This window comes from Chiloscyllium plagiosum, chromosome 6 (assembly GCF_004010195.1).
Source record: "Chiloscyllium plagiosum isolate BGI_BamShark_2017 chromosome 6, ASM401019v2, whole genome shotgun sequence".
NCBI classification, from domain to species: domain Eukaryota; kingdom Metazoa; phylum Chordata; class Chondrichthyes; order Orectolobiformes; family Hemiscylliidae; genus Chiloscyllium; species Chiloscyllium plagiosum.
In genome coordinates this window covers 115,193,818-115,211,272 of record NC_057715.1, presented here as the reverse complement: position 1 = coordinate 115,211,272, position 17,455 = coordinate 115,193,818, and the positions used below count along the sequence as shown (strand labels likewise).

The window sequence follows — 17,455 nt, the reverse complement described above, 5'->3', positions numbered from 1 at the left end:
TTTTACAAAACAGGAGGGCATGCTTGAGAAAACAACTGGAATTTTTTGAGGATTAGAATAGATTGGATTCCCTGCAGTATGAAAACAGGTCCTTTGGCCCAACAAGTCCACGCCAACCCTCTGAAGAGGAACCCACCCAGACCCATTCCACTATATTTTAGATTAGATTCCCTACAGCGTGGAAACAGGCCCTTCGGCCCAACAAGTCCACACCGACCCTCTGAAGTGTAACCCACCCAGACCCATTTCGCTATGACTAATGCACCTAACACTACGGGCAATTTAGAATGGCCAATTCACCTGACCTGCACATCTTTGGACTGAGAGGAAACTGGAGCAACCGGAGGAAACCCACACAGATATGGGGAGAATATGCAAACTCCACACGGACAGTTGCCTGAGGCCGGAATCGATCCTGGGTCCCTGGTGCTGTGAGGCAGCAGTGCTAACTACTGAGCCACCGTGCCGCCCCTGACTAATGCACTTAACACTATGGGCAATTTAGCATAGCCAATTCACCTGACCTGCACATCTTTTGGATTGTGGGATATGACTCTGACTCGAATAAACTGGCCTTTTTCTGAATGGCTCGCAGTGAGTAACACAGGGATCATTTGATTGACTAGGAGAAAGTGAGGACTGCAGATGTTAGAGATTAGAGTTGAGAGTGTGATGCTGGAAAAGCACAGCAGGTCAGGCAGCTTCCAAGAAACCCATCGAGAATCAATGTTTCGAGCATAATCGACGATTTCTGAGGAAGGGCTTCCTCCTGAGGAAGACAACCACAGTGTTCTGCGTCTGGAGCCATGTGCAGTTGAGACCTGGTAAGGATAGATTTCCTTCCCTGAAGGAAAATAGGGAACAAGATGGGGTTTTTGTTTTTACAGTTGCCAGTGGTTATGTGGTTATTATTAGACCGACTTTGTATTCCAGTTTTTCTCTTGAATTAATATTTCACCATCTGCCATGGTGAGGTTTGAATCTCTGTTTCCAGAGCACGTGTGCCTGTTTTCTGGATTACTAGTCCATGGCGTTACCACAACATCCCCAATGCAGAGAGAAAGTGCTGTCCAAGACAGTAACAAGATCATGCTCGGGACTGTTTCAGTAAGGTGCATCATGTTTGGCAAAACCAGCAAATTGGACAACTTTCATTACTGCCTCTCACTGTTACTGAGTTCTGACAAGGACATATGCATTTGTTTGAAGCAGACAGCTCCTCCTCCTGTATAGTTAACAAATTAGATGTTTATCTGTTCTGAGCTTCAAATGAGTAAGTGTGCAGTGTCATCGAATGAGGAAACTAATAACAGAACTGTCCTATTGTATTAAATGCTACGGGATTAATACCTCAACATCGCAGGTTGAGGCAGGGGCTTATTAATCGGAAAAAGGGGAATAAAGTCTGGAGGTTGCCTGAAGGTAAGGTTTCATTAAGGAAGGTGCTTTGTCATAATTTAGGTGCTCTTTTAAAAAACAATCAGTATTTTTGCTGCAACAAATCGAAATTGCTGGAGAAACTCAGCGGGTCTAGCAGCATCTGTGGAGAAAAAGCAGAGTTAATGTTTCAAGTTGAGTGAGTCATCAGAACCAATAACACTCAGAAATAGTGGTGGGGAGGTGTATTTTCTGCTGCTGAGTTCCTACAAAGACATAAATATGACCGTTTCCTGGCTACTATCAGATCTGAAGATGGGTTACTGGAATTGAAACATTAACGGTCTCTGTCCATAGATGCTGCCAGACTTGCTGAGTTTCTCTAGCAGTTTGTGTTTGTTCTAACCAATATCCTTAGTTCATTTTATTTCGGTCTTCTGGTGCCACTGAGACTTGCATGTGCAAAGTAACATATCAGCAGCAAATGCTACTGCAGTTGACGAGTGTAGAAATGTGCAGAACTGCTCGTGGCAAATTCATCACTCATAACTATCTTTGGGAGCCAGTTTCCATTCACTCACGTGAGATTTTCTTTGTTGCCTTCAAAGGTCCATGTGCATCTGCTTCTAAAAGGCTCAATTTGCTCAAGTTTTAGTTTCCTATAACTATCAAGATATTTGATTTTTGGACAATGGCAGAGAAATGGTGTTGATTATTTCAGCCGACGTAGTAAAATTTGAAAACTGCTCTCCCAAACTTGCTAACAAGGGCAGATATAAGTCTGACCTGTGGCTGCTGCCCCCAGGGATTTTCCTAACCATCAGGCGATAGATAAAAGCTTGCTAGCTACCATCAAATTATTACTATATCCTGACTTCATTCAGGGGATGAGAGTCTTGTTGCCTGAGCCAACATTTGTCGTAAATTCCCTAATTACTTCTGAAAGTAGAAGTGAGCTGTCACCTCAATCAGCGGCAGTCCTTATGGTTTAGGTACATCCGAAGTGCTGTGGAGTTCTCAATAAAAGCTGAACAGTATCCCTCAGAGATTCTGCATATGTAGGTAGACCAATTAGTACTGTTGGTATTGAGTCAGTAGCATAAAGTATCTTGGTGATAAAACATGGCAAAAGATCATTTGGCCCATCATGCATGCTGACTCACTGAACTGGTCCCATTCCCCTGCTATTTCCCATTAGCCCTAAAAGTTTTCCATAGGTCCCCAGCCAAAATGTTTACAATTTGACCTTTATGAATGAAGGTACCATTTTTGGAAGAGTGCTCAGAAAGTGAATCCATTGCCATTACTCTGCAAGAGAAGCTTTATTCACAATGATAATACTTCAGAGTTGGAATTTAATTTAGGAACACGCCTTTCACTGGAACATGCATTGGCTTTGTAGAGCAAGCACTCATCATTTGTCCTTTCAATTTAAAAAAAACCTCACAAAATGGAGCAATACCTTTTATCTCAATATCAGTTACTGTTGGGTATGTGCATTCATTAATTAACTGGCTTTGGAGTGGCCAATGCAGCTTGCTTCCTAGTCTAGGTAATTTGAAGGCTTTTTTGGCCTTCCTGTTGTTTATAGCAAAGAAGCAAGATTCTCCATTCTGTTCACTAGATTTCTCTTATCATAGAGTGTGTGAGGTAACCTCAACTTCATTAATTGTTGCTTATCCTCTCGAATAAGCTGGTGGTTATAGTGGACAGTGAAGAGGTTACCTATCATTTCAAAGGGATCTTGATCAGTTGGGCCACGCCACTGGGCTGAACAGTGGTAGATAGAATTTAGTTTGGAAGGTGTTGCATTTTAGTAAGATGAATAAGGGCAGGACTTGCACAGTTAATGGGTAGGGTTGGAGGGAATATTGTTGAACAGAGCAACCTAGGGATTCAGGTACATTGTTCTTTGAAAGTTGCACCGTAGGTAGCTAGGGTGATGAGAGGGGCATTTGGCTCACTTGCCTTCATTGCTCAGACCTTTGAGTATAAGAGTTGGAATGTTACATTGCAGTTGTACAGGTTGTTGGTGAGGCTGCTTTGCGAGCACTGTGTACAGTTCTGGTTGCCCTGCTATACGAAGGATGTTATTAAATTGGAGAGGGTTCAGAAAAGATTTACAAGGATGTCACCAGGACTGAAGGGTTTGAGATATAAAGAGAGGCTATTTAGGCTGGGAATATATTTTGATCGGAGTAGAGGAAGTTGAGGGGTGACTGTAAAGTGGTTTATAAGAATTACGAGGGACATAGATAAGGTGAATAGCAAAGGTCTTTTCTCTAGGGTAGGGGAGTTTAAAACTAGATAACAATTTTCAGATGAGAGGAGAAAGATTTAAAAGGGACCTGAGGGGTATAAAGAGTGGTTTTAAAGTGGAATGAAGTGCCAGAGGAAGTGGTAGATGCAGGTAGGGTTACAACATTTAAGGCATTTGGTACGCTACATGAATAGGAAAGATTTGGAGGGATATGAGCCAAACACAGACAAATGGAACTTGGTCGGCATGGACTAGTTGGATCAAAGGGTCTGTTTCCATGCTGTATGACTGTATGACCTCCGAGGTCTGTGGAAGCTTGTTCACTATGTCCAAGACGGAGACTGATTGATATCCAGATCCTAATGACTTCAAGGAAAATGGGGATAGGGTGGGAAATTGATGTTGAAGATGATGATCAGGCAACAGTTAGAATGACTGTGGTGGTATGAATGGCTGAGTGGCCACCTCCTGCTCCAGTGTTCCTCCCTATAGTCCAAGAGCTTGCTGTTCAGTGCTGGTATGGATAATTAAGTGAGCTGCTCAAAATCTAAACACCAGGCCTTTCGGCCCAACAAGTCCACACTGACCCACCAAAGCGTAACCCACCCAGACCCATTCCCCTACATTTACCCCTTCACCTAACACTACGGGCAATTTACGTAACCTGCACATTTTTGGATCGTGGGAGGAAACCGGAGCACCCGGAGGAAACCCACACAGACACGGGGAGAATGTGCAAACTCCACACAGACAGTTACCCAAGGCAGGGATTGAACCTGGGTCCCTGGAGCTGTGAGGCAGCAGTGCTAACCACTGTGCCACCGTGCTGCCCCCAATGATGATGGATGAGTTCTAAGAAAATCCATCCATTCGTTTTCTGACTAAAGTTTCTTGTCTCTTGCGTAATGACTTCAGTGACTCAGTTAAAGTTCATTGCTACAGTACTGCATGTCCCAATATGGTACTGTACCAGACTTTCTGTTCTCTTTTTCAATTTGCTAATCTATTTACTAATGCTTCCAGGTAATTACAGGGTGCAGTGGCATAGTGCTTATGTTATCGATCAGAAATATGTCCCTAATGCTTCAAACATGGGAGTTCAAACCCCACTGTGGCAACTGTGGAAATTCAACTCATTAAATAAAATTTGAAATAAAGAGTGATTAGTTATGGTGAGTATGCAGCTACTGGATTGTCATTTTGGAAAAACTTTGGTTCACTATTATCCCATAGGGCAAGAGGTTAGGTTAGCTCAGTTGACTGGACGGTCAATTTGCGATGCAGAGTGATGGTTCAATTCCCAAAGCTTCCACCCTTGCATCCTCACCCCTTGCCTGAGGCACGGTGACCCTCAAGATTAAACCACCACCAGTCACCTTTCTAATGCAAGAGCTGCCCTATGGTCTTCTGGGACTATGTGATGTTACTTATTCTAGAGGGAGGTCATCTGTTGCCCTTAACCAATCCAGTCTACTTGTGACTCCAGACTCGCTACCCTCTAAAATGGCTGAGCAGGCCATTGAGATGATTAAGAATGCGCAATAAATGCTGTCTTTGTCAGTGGTGTCCTATGTCGTGAGCAAATAACGAAATGGATTTATGGCAAGGGAAGTTGTAATTCAATGAAATCAATTAATTCTTGAACGCAAAATACTGGAACTTTTGGGATGAAAGTTGAGGCAAGAGAACAGCAATATCTTGACATTACTCCGTGTCTTTCACATGAACCTTTCCAAGCTGGTTCACAGGAGGCGAAGGTTGGCCCAGGACAAGCCAGACATTACTCTCTTTTGATCACATCTTAATTTCAAGAAGCTCCTTAAAACAGGAAAGTTTAAGGTCTGATGGCAGAGCACAACCACTCATGGTGGGCAATGGCAGTGACACATCTTGTACAAAGTTCCAAATACAGAAATTGCTGGCAGCATCTGTAGAGAGAGAGAGAGAGAGAGCGAGCAGCATCTGTAGAGAGAAATAAGAGTTCACCCTTTGAGTTCAGTGACACTTCTTTAAAACCCGTTGATGGGGGTGGGTGGGGCGTGGCCATTTCTCCTGGGTTCTTGAGATGGGTGATACTGAGGAAGCGAGTTGTGCAGTCTATGCTCCTAACAGGGTTTGAGGAGAGCGACCAACTACCATTAGTTCATTATCCCATTGTCCTTATCCACATTTGAGACATATGGTATACAGAATCAGGAGAGCCATGAAAAAATCAACTTCCCTTAAGATCTGAAATTTGTCAGAAGATGTAACTCTTTCGGGGGAGGGGTGGAGGGGGAAAGTAATTTAAAAAACTTATAGAAATCTTTTTTTAAAAAAAAGCAGCATGAGGCCATTTGGCCCATTAAGTGCTCCTCCATTTAATATGATCATGGCTGATTATTCAGCTCAGTGCTCTATTCCTGCTTTCTGTGGCAGAGAATTCCCCAGGCTCCCCACTCTCTGGGTGAAAAATTGCTCCTCATCTCAGTCCTGAATGGCCTACCCTGTATCCTTAGACTGTGGCGTGTGGTTTGGGCTTACATGTGATTGGGAACATCCTTCCTGCGTTTATTCCACCGAGTCAAGTCCTTTATCAATGTTCTCACGTAGGAAGGTCTGTGTCAAAATCTTGTATTGCAAGCAAGTACACCAGCATTATTTGAACCCTATGCAGACCAGTTTGACAAATGACCATTGTATTTTCAAGGATGTGCTTTAACACATTAAAAGTCCCTGGAGAATATAGTTAGACCTCTGGCACCTCTGTTTGAATTGTTTGTACACTCTATTTTTTCAAATAAGCATGCATAAGTTTATTGTAAAGACACATCAGTTTAAATAAAGTCAGTAACAAAAAATGGTAAAGCTTCTGTAGTCCTATCAGAGAAAGAGAGAGACAACTAATGGTGGTTTAACCTGATGGTTACCACACCTCCAGTGAGGGGAGAGGTTGAGGAGGAGAGTGCTTCATGGTAACCTCAGCTGGTTTGAGAATTGAATCCCACAGTTGGTGTCACTTTGTATCACAAACCAGCCATCCAGCCAACAGAACTAACCAACTGCCCTTGTAACAAAGCACAGAGGATTAATTTCATCTTGCTGTCTTGAGAAACCGTGTCACAATTGATTAAGTAGCTGAAGGCTTTTTTTTTGTATAGGAAGTTTTTGAAACAAAAATGGTGCCAATTTTATTGTTTTCTGTCTATTTAAAATGTTTTATGATCTCTAACAGTCTGGTCTAATCCTGTTGTGTATCATCTGAGCCTCATGCACCTTTGGCTGATTTTGTTTCTGCAACTTCTCTTTCTAAATAATGTTTTGTTAGCCATCATATCTTTCCTTCTATCACACAAACCTATTGTAAATTGACCATCCAAGAGCTAGCCTGCCTTGTTGTAAGAAATTTGTTTCAAAAATAGAAGCCAAGTTGAGTTGTTTTTCTCTGTAGGTGTTTATTCCTCGTGTAGCTGGTGAAAATATACTTTTAAAATGAAAGGTTATTTTCTTGTAATATACAATGGTTTCAGCAAAGTGATAAATGACATTGACCTGAAACATTAACTTTCACGCCAGGGATGCTGCCTGACCTGCACAGTTTTACTAAGCAATTTTTGTTTTTGTTTATGTTGATATAATTGTGGGTTTATGGAAATTTCACTTCAAATCTAACTTTTGTATCAAGGATATAAGTGGAGAGTCGTAGGTAGATAGGATAGTGAAGAAGGCATTTGGTATGCTTGCCTTTATTGATCGGTACATTGAGTATAGGAATTGGGAGGTCATGTTGCGGTTAGGCTACATTTGGAATAATGTGTTCAATTCTGGTCTCCCTGCTATATGAAGGATGTTGTGAAACTTGAAAGGGTTCAGAATAGGGTTACAGGAATGTTGCCATGGTTGGAGGATTTGAGCTATAGGGAGAGGCTGAACAGGGGCTATTTTCTCTGGAGCATCAGAGACTGAGGGGTAACCTTAGAGGTTTATAAAATCATGAGGGGCATAGATAGGGTGAATAGTTAGTCTTTTTTGCAGGATTGGGGACTCTAAAGCTAGAGGGCATAGGTTTAGGGTGAGAGGGGAATGATTTAAAAGGGACCTAAGGGGTAACGTTTTCATGCAGAGCGTGGTACGTGTATGGGAATGAGCTGCCAGAGGAAGTGGTGGAGGCTGGTACAATTACAACATTTAAAAGGCATCTGGATGGGTATATGAATAGAAAGGGTTTAGAGGGATATGGGTCAAATGGGACTAGATTTATTTAGGATATCTGTTGGCCTGGATGAGTCGGACCAAAGTTGCTGTGCAGCTGTATGACACTAATTCTGTGGAAGCGAGGGAGCTTTTTTTTTTCTTTTATTCTCTCATGGGATATGGGCACTGCAGCCACTTGTTTTCCATCCCCAAGTCCCTTGAACTGGATAGGACCATTTCAGAGGGCAGTTAAGATTCAAGCACAATGCTGCAGTTCTGGAATCGTATGTCGGTCAGACTAGGTAAGGGCGACAGTTTTCATCCCTAAAGGACATTAAGTGAACCAGATGGGTTTTTCCAACGATTCAATGTGGTTTCATTTTCATCATTAATGAAATTAGTTTTTTACTTTTTAAAAGAAATCCAGATTTATCAATTGAACTGGAATGCCCAAGCTGCTGTGGTGGGATTTGAACTCGTGTCCTCCATTTGTGAACTTCTGAATATTTAACTGCAGAGCTCAACGGGTAGTTAGGCAATAAATGCTGGCTGTGTCAGTGATCCCCACATGCCATGAAGGAATACATTTAGAAAGCATAAAGCCACTCACCGCCCTCACTTGGAAATAATATCATTTGTTCCTTCAGTGTCGCTGGGTCAAAATGCTGGGACTGCCTCCCTCATCGCACTGCAAGCGGACAGCAGTGGTTCCACATTGAAGGTGTCACACCACTTTCTTCACAGCAATTACAACATGACAATTATGTTCATGACATGAGCAAGTAAAAATAATCAAAATAAGGGGATCAGCCATAATCTTATTGAATTATGGAGTGGACTTGATAGGCTGAGTTGCCTGTTTCCACTCTGAACATCCTATGCTCTAACTCTAGCAGATATAGTCCTTCTAAAACTCTGATTGGAGTTAATACAGAGAAGAAGGCACTTGTGGCTGTAGGTAACCTGGAGATCTTAAGTAGGAGAAAATCTCCAATAAACCCAATTGGAAATTAATGCCAAACATCTTCACCCAGAGAGTGAGGAGAATGCGCATTTCGTCCTCGCAGAGACTGGTTCAGATGAATAGTATAGAACATACATGGGGGAAGCTGGATAAACACGAGGGAGGAAGGAATGGAAGGATATGCTGATGAGGGAGTTCGAAAAACAGGCTTGTTTGGACCAAGACCCCCAGAACAGCCTTTTTCTCTTAAATATTGTGCAAATATCTGGATGTGGCAATGCAGCTGCAGACACAATTCCTCAGCTGGTATCCCTTTCTTTATGCTGCTGACCCAACAAATACAGAAGAACAGAACTTGGCTTTCCTTCTCCCACCCATTGACAGCCTCATGATATTGTCGGTCAGGGCTTTTGTGACTGAATGTTACCTGTCACTGAAAGGAAGATTGACGTATGTTGTGCTGTCCCCCACTGCAGAGTCACCTGAAGTGTTTCGGCCACCAATTAAACATATTTCTTTTGAAGAATATCATTGATTTAATGTCGGTCGAGGGTGGGGGGGAGCTTTGGAATTGTCTGTTCATCCCTGTGAATGACAGGACAGTTGAATCTAACGTTGCTGGGATTTCAAAGGCCTATGAAGCTAAAAGGTGATGGGGAAATGGAATTTAAATGCAAATCACTTGCATTACAGTTAAAGACACGAGGAATTGAATGATTCTTCAGAGCAATGGGATGAATGACTCGATGACTGGATTGCACCTCTATCCTTTCCATTTAATGACATCAGAGGTCATAGTGATTTTCAGTGGCCTTGGATATTACTTGAAAACAAATGATTGGAACTGTGAAGCTGAAATGTGAGGCCAAGAAAGGCATAAAGCCATCAGTCAGGTAAGTCTGTGGCATGGAAAGGGGCCACTCTTCCCATCATTTCTATGCTAGCCAAAATAATGAAATGCCCAACCTAATTCCACTTTGCAGCAACCCTGTAGATTAGGGCAATTGAGTAGCATTTTTTTTAAAAAATCATTCATGAGGGTGTCACTGGCTAGACCAACATTTATTGCCCATCCCTAACTGTCCATTAGGACAGTTAAGAGTCAACCACATTGCTGTGGGTCTGGAGTCACATGTAGGTTGGATCAGGTGGGGTTGGCAGTTTCCTTCCCTAAAGGGCATTAGTGACTCAGATGGGTTTTTCCTGACATCAACAACAGATTCATGGTCATCAGTAGATTTGTAATACCAGATTTTTGAGTTCAAATTCTACCGTTTGCTGTGGCAAGAGTCAAACTCAGATCCTCAGAATGATACCTAGGTCTCTAGACTAACGGTCCAATAATAATGCTACTAGGCCATCGCCTCCCTTTGATAATATCCTTCATATTATTATTTCACAGATGTGGTGACACTGGCAAGGACAGCGTTTGTTGTCCATCCCGAATTGCCCTTGAACTGAACGGCTTGGAGGACAGTTCAGGGTCTAGCACATTGCTGTGGGTCTGGAGTTGTGTGTAAACCAGATAGGTTAAAGATGTCCTTCCTTAAAGAGTATTAGTGAACCATATGGATTTTAATAACAATCCACAGATTCACTGAATTGCAACAATGCAGAAAAAGGCCATTTTGCCCATTGTGCTTGTGTCGATTCTATTATCCATTGCCAGTCTCCTGCCTTTTCCCCATAGCCATGAACACCATTTCGATCCACATTATCATCCACTGACACTCGTGAATGCCTCAATTGAACCTGCCTCTACACTTCCAGGCAGTGCATTCCATGCTCTAACCTCTTGCTGCTGATTTTTTTTTTCTTTCCCACATCGCCCTTACTTCATTGGCATATCACTTTACATCTTGTTCTTTTTCTCTTATAAGTGGGAACAGCTTCTCTTGATCTACTCTATCCAACTTGTTCACTATTTTGAAAACCTCTATCAAATCACCTCTCAGCCTTCTCCCCTCCAAGCAGAATAGTCCCACCGTCTTCAAACTCTCCTCATCATTGAAGTTTCTGGAGCTATTTTTGTAAATCACTTCTGTGCTTTCTCCAATGCATTCACATCTTTCTTATAAAGAGGTGCCCAGAACTGTACACAATACTGTAGCTGAGGTCTAACAAATGATTACTTGTTCTCCACAATAACTTGGGTCCACAAGGACAAGATCATTGGGATATGGGTAGGAAGCAGATGTTCCCCTTAAATAAAAGGATCAGTTGTGAAGGGGCACAATGAGGTGAAAGGCAGGAGGATTTGAGGAATAGATATTCTATCCAGATGTTTGCAATCTGGAATATCCCACCTGGGAAGGTAATAGAGATGGGAAACCTCACAACCTTTTTAAAAGAAAATGTGGTTGGGCACTTGAAACATCAGAAGATTCAAGGCGATGAGCCTAGTGTGGGATTAGGTCAGCACTGACTCCATGGACTTCTCAGCACTATGTAACTGTAAACCCAGCTGGGAATTCAGGAGAATATGTTTTTCCAAGGAATGGTTTGACTATGGAATTCACTGCCCTGAAGAGTAGTTGAGGTAATTAACACAGATGAACTAAAGGGGAAATCTAGATAAAGACAAGGTGGGAAAGAAGAGGGGAATATGTAGATGGAGGCTGGCCTGTAATATGAACAATCTCACAGGCCATTTGGCTTATTTGGGCTGTAAATACTGTGGTAACACCTTTACCACCAAGTGAAAACAAACTCAAAGAGCAAGTTGCAAGAGGAAGAGAGCAGTCCTCTCACTGCTTTGTAGGGTTGGAAAGAAACATTGTAGCCTCTTTTCTCAATGTCCAGTTTGATGCAGTCCAGTAAATCGGAGGCCGTTGGCGAAGGTTTCCAGGGGCCAAATTTCACCAGAGTGTCCTTGTCAGGGCCCAGATCCCTGATTGTTTCCAGGACCTTTGTCTCGTCCTCTTTGTTTTTGACCACACAGACCATCACCCAGGATCGGCGAGAGCCCACGCTTTCCGCCCTGGCCAGGTGAATGAGCACCTCGACGTTCTCCATGTAATTTGGCACCTCGCTCAAAAACTGTTGCCTTCCGACCAGCTCACCGTACAGTTCCGGCGAATCCTTGAGCAGCTCCACCAGAGGCTCAATGTTATAGAACAAGGCCTCCTGGTAAATTTGCTGGGTGAACCGGGTTGGTAGCTGTCCACTCCGAAGGAATGCCAAGATGTATTTGAAGAAGGTTCCTTCTCTGTCGATGAAGATTCTGCCTTTGCGATCAATGGTTGCTTTGCCAGGATTGCTGCATAGTTCAGCCAGTGTGGACCTAGGATATTTCTTCAGGGTACTCGCTGTTGTGGTGTAGATCTCACCCCCAACATTAAGAATCATAACTCCTGAAGCCTGTTACAGGGAGGGAAGAGAAGAGAATTTCATCGTTAAACATGAATTCTCAGTGGGCATAGTAGTTTAGATTTGATTAGATTCCCTTCGGCCCAGCAAGTCCACACCGACACTCCGAGTAACCCACCCAGACCCATTTCCCTCTGACTAGTGTTGTGGTTATGTTACAAGACTGGTAAAACTTCATTTAAAAACTTATCTCTTGGGAGCAGTGGCCTTCATTTCTGTAGCAGGAGTGGTGAGAGGCAGAAACTGGGGTCTATCAGGAAGATAAATTCTTCGTTTAAAATCTTACCAGAGTGCAAAGGCTTCTGGGACTTTTTTCTCTCTTGCAGGTATTTTAAGATGGGTGTCTGCTGGTACATGTCTCTGGCACAGAGTCTGTCCTTGTTGCTCAGAAGAGCAGGGGGGAGAGGAGGAGAGCATTAGTCACTGGGGATTCAGTAGTTAGGGGGACAGATAGGAGATTTTGTGGGAATGACAGACACTCGCGGTTGGTGTGTTACCCCTCAGGTGCAAGTGCCTGTGATGTCTCCAATCATGTTTTTGGGATCCTTAAGAGTGGATAGAGAACAGCCCCAAGTTGTGGTCCACATAGGCACCAACAACATAGTTGGGAAATGGGATGGGGATGTAAGGCAGAAATTCAGGGAGCTAGGGTGGAAGCTTAGAGCTAGAACAAATAGAGTTGTTATCTCTGGTTTGTTACCCATGCCACATGCTAGCGAGGACAGGAATAGGGAGAGTGAGCAGTTGAACACGTGGCTACAGGGATGGTGCAGAAGGGAGGGTTTCAGATACCTGGATAATTGGGCTCATTCTGGGGTAGGTGGGACCTCTACAAATGGGATGGTCTACACCTGAACCTGAAGGGTACCAATATCCTGAGGGGTATAAATCTGCTAATGTTCTTCCTGGGGGCTTAAACTAATTCAGCAGGGGAATGTGAACCTGAATTGTATCTCCAGAATACAGAAGGTTGAGTAGTGAGATCATGAGTAAGGTTTCAAGGTTGCAGGAGTGTACCAGCAGACAGGAAGGTGGTTTGAAGTATGTCTACTTCAACACCAGGAGCATCCAGAATAAAGTGGGTGGACTTGTAGCATGGGTTGGTACCTGGGACTTTGATGTTGTGGCCATTTCGGAGACATGGATAGAGAAGGAAAGGGAATGGTTGTTGCAAGTTCCAGGGTTTAGATATTTCAGTAAGATCAGGAACGTTGTAAAAGAGAGGGAGGTAAGGTATTGTTAGTCAAGGACAATATTACGGTGGCAGAAAGATGTTTGATGAGGGCTCGTCTACTGAGGTAGTATGGGCTGAGATTAGAAACAGGAAAGGAGAGGTCACCCTGTTGGGAGCTTTCTATAGGCCTCCAAATATTTCCAGAGATGCAGAGGGAAGGATTGCAAAGATGATTCTTGGTAGAAGCGAAAGCAGCAGAGTAGTTGTTATGGGGCACTTTAACTTTCCAAATATTGACTGGAAATTCGAGTTCGAGTACTTTAGATGGGTCAGTTATTGTCCAATCTGCGCAAGAGGGTTTCCTGACACAGTATGTAGAGAGGCCAACAAGAGGCGAAGCCACATTGGATTTGGTACTGGGTTATGAACCTGGCCAGATGTTAGATTTAGATGTAGGTGAGCACTTTGGTGATGGTGACAATAATTCGTTTATATTTACTTCAGCCTTGGAAAGGAATAGTTATATACTGCAGGACAAGTGTTATTGCTGGGAGAAAGGCAATTATGATGCGATTAGGCAAGATTTAGGATGCATAGAATGGCGAAGGAAACTGCAGGAGATGGGTACAATTGAAATGTGGAGCTTGTTCAAGGAACAGCAACTGTGGGTCTTTGAAAAGTATGTATCTGTCAGGCAGGGAGGAAGTGGTTGAATGAGGGAATTGCGCTTTACCAAAGAAGCTGAATATCTTGTCGAGAGGAAGGAGGAGGTTCATGTAAAGATGAGACATGAATACTCAGTTGGGGCACTTAGGAGATACAAGTTAGCCAGACAGGACCTAAAGAGAGATCTAAGAAGAGCCAGGAGGGGACATGAGAAGTCGTTGGCAGATAGGATCAAGGAAAACCCTCAAGCTTTCTATAGGTATGTCAGGAATAAAAGAATGACTAGAGTCAGATTAAGGCCAGTCAAGGATGATAGTGGGAGGTTGTGCGTGCAGTCTGACAAGAGGCACTAAATGAATATTTTTTGTCTGTATTCACACAGGAAAAATACAATGTTGTCAAGGAGAATACGGAGATACAGGCTATTTGACTAGACGTGATTGAGGTTAAAAGGAGGAATAGCAAAGTCCCCTGGGCCAGATAGGATTTATCCTAGGATTCTCTGGGAAGACAAGGAGGAGATTGCAGAGCCTTTGGCTTTGATCTTTATGTCATTAATGTCTACAGGAATAGTGCCAGAAGAATGGAGGATAGCAAATGTTGTGTCCTTGCTCAAGAAGGGGAGTAATTATAGACTAGTGAGCCTTACTTCTGTTGTGGGCAAAGTTTTAGAAAGGATTATAAAAAATAGGACTTATAATAATCTGGAAAGAAAGAATTCAATTAGGGATAGTCAACACAGTTTTGTGAAGAATAGATTGTGCCTCACAAACCTTATTGAGTTCTTTGAGAAGGTGACCAAGCAGATGGATGAGGGTAAAGCAGTTGATGTGATGTATATGGATTTCAGTAAAGCGTTTGATAAGGTTCCCCACATTAGGCTATTGCAGATAATATGGAGGCATGGGATTGAGGGTGATTTAGATCAGAAATTGACTAGCTGTAAAATGGTTGATGTGAAATGTTCATCCTGGAATTCAGTTAGTAGCGGTGTACTGCAAGGATCTGTTTTGGGGCCACTACTGTTTATCAGTTTTGTATATGACCTAGATGAGGGCATAGAAGGATGGGTTAGTAAATTTGCAGATTACACTAAATTTGGTGGAGTTGTGGATAATGCTGAAGGATGTTGCAGGTTACAGAGGGCCATAGATAAGCTGTCGAGCTGGGCTGAGAGGTGGCAAATGGAGTTTAATGCGGAAAAGTGTGAAATGATTCACTTTGGAAAGAGCAACAGGAATACAGAGTACTGGGCTAATGGTAAGATTCTTGGTAGTGCAGGTGAACAGAGGGATCTTGATAGGCGAAAGTGAGGACTGCAGATGCTGGAGCACAAAATTAAGATTAGAGTGGTGCTGGAGAACCATAGCAGGTCAGGCAGCATCTGAGGAGCAGGAAAATCGATGTTTTGGGCAGACGCCGTTCATCAGGAATGAGCCTTCCTGATGAAGGGGTCCTGTCCAAAATGTCAATTTTCCAGCTCCTCGGATGCTGCCTGACCTGCTGTGCTTTTCCAGCACCACTCTAATCTTGAGCGAGATCTTGGTGTCCATGTGCATAGATCCCTGAAAATTGCCACCCAGGTTGGTCGGGTTGTTAAGAAGGCATGTGGTGCACTGGCTTTTATCAGTAGAGGGATTGAGGTTTGGAGCTATGAGGTCATGTTACAGCTGTACAAAACTCTGGTTGCTGCCGCACATGAAGTATTGTGGCAGTTCTGGTCAGTGCATTATAAAAATATGTGGAAGCTTTGGAAAGGTGTCAGAGGAGATTTACTAGGATGTTGCCTGGTATGGACGGCAGGTCTTACGAGGAAAGGCTGAGGGACTTGAGGTTGTTTTTGTTACAGAGAAGAAGGTTGAGAGGTGACTTAATTGAGACACACAAGATATTCAGAGGATTAGGTAGGGTGGACAGTGAGAGTCTTTTTGCTGAGATGATGATGGCTAGCATGAGGGGGAATAGCTTTAAATTGAGTGGTTATAGATATAGGACAGATGTTAGAGGTAGTTTCTTTACTCAGTAGTAGGGGTGTGGAAAGCCCTGCCTGCAACAATAGTAGACTAGCCAATTTTAAGGGCATTTAAATGGTCATTGGATAAGCATATGGATGAAAATGGAATAGTGAGGTGAGATGGGCTTCAGATTGGCTTCACAGGTCGGCGCAATATTGATGGCTGAAGGGTCTGTACTGCGCTGTAATGTTCGAGTTCTATGGAAAAGGTGGACAGTGAGAGAGCCTTTTCCCTCAGATGGTGATGGCTAGCATGAGGGGACATAGCTTTAAATTGAGGGATGATAGATATAGGACAGATGTTAGAGGTTGGTTCTTTACTCAGAGAGTAGTAGGGACGTGGAACACCCTGCCTGCAACAGTAACAGATTTGCCAACTTTAAAGGCATTTGAATGGTCATTAGATAAACATATGGATGATAATTGGAGAGTGTGGGTTAGATGAGCTTTAGATTGGTTTCACAGGTCGGCGCAATATTGAAGGCTGAAGGGCCTGTACTGTGCTGTAATGTTCTACATTCTAAACTTGAATTCAAGCTCAAATCCGACCAAGGCAGCCTGGGGTAGTGGTATATGAAAGAAAGTCTGGCGTAGGCAGCTAATAGCAGTAATCATAGAACCGCTACAGTGTGGAAGCAGGCCATTCAGCCCATCAAGTCCACACTGATCGTCGAAAGAATATCTCACCTAGACTCACCCACCCCACCCTACTCCAATCCCCCCTAACTCTGCATTTCCCATGGCTAACCCCTCTCCATAGCCTGCACACCATGGGCAATTTAGCATGGCCAATCCACCCTAACCTGAACAGCTTTGGACTGTGGCTGGAAACAGGAGCACCCCCAGAGGGGAACCACACAGGCACGGAGAGAATGTACTAACTTCACTCAGACAGTTGCCCGAGACTGGACTCGAACGTGGGTCCCTGACATGTGAGACAGCAGTGCTCACCACTGTACCACCCTTGAATGACACCCTTGAAACTGCAGCATTGTTAGGGAGGGGGGAATCTGATTGAGAGGCACAGACAGTAGATCATGACATTCTTGTGGACACCCTGTGGGCAGATGTGTCTAAGACCGGAGGGCATGTGTTTAAGCTGAGAAACATGTGGTTTGAAGGAGATTGGAGGAAAAACATTTTAACTTGGAGGGTGGTGGAAGCATGGAACATGCTGCCTGAGGGGGTGGTCAAGACTGGTACACTTGCAACATTTAAGAAGCATCTGAATAAGCACTTGAGGTTCACAAGGAAGAGGTATTAGAAATACTGCAGAGTGTGAAAATAGACAAGTCCCCTGGGCCGGATGGGATCTATCCTAGGATCCTCTGGGAAGCAAGGGAAGAGATTGTTGAGCCTTTGGCATTGATCTTCAAATCATCATTGTCTACAGGAATAGTGCCTGAGGACTGGAGGATAGCAAATGTGGTTCCCTTGTTCAAAAAGGGTAGTAGAGAC

General features: G+C 43.4%; 2 protein-coding genes across 2 annotated transcripts in view; one reads left to right on the top strand and one right to left on the bottom strand.

The window, feature by feature from the left end:
- Window positions 1-509: 509 nt before the first annotated feature.
- Window positions 510-17,455, top strand: part of LOC122550952 (P2Y purinoceptor 3) — a 116,217-nt gene continuing 99,271 nt past the window's right edge. Inside the window, exon 1 of the mRNA XM_043692487.1 lies at window positions 510-1,422. The gene's annotated coding sequence lies outside the window, so the exon portion shown is untranslated. The remainder of the gene's footprint in view (window positions 1,423-17,455) is intronic.
- LOC122550953 (BTB/POZ domain-containing protein KCTD14-like) overlaps window positions 11,463-17,455 on the bottom strand; it is a 17,009-nt gene continuing 11,016 nt past the window's right edge. The window contains exon 2 of the mRNA XM_043692488.1: window positions 11,463-12,134. Within this exon, the coding sequence (XP_043548423.1) occupies window positions 11,463-12,134 (672 nt within the window). The remainder of the gene's footprint in view (window positions 12,135-17,455) is intronic.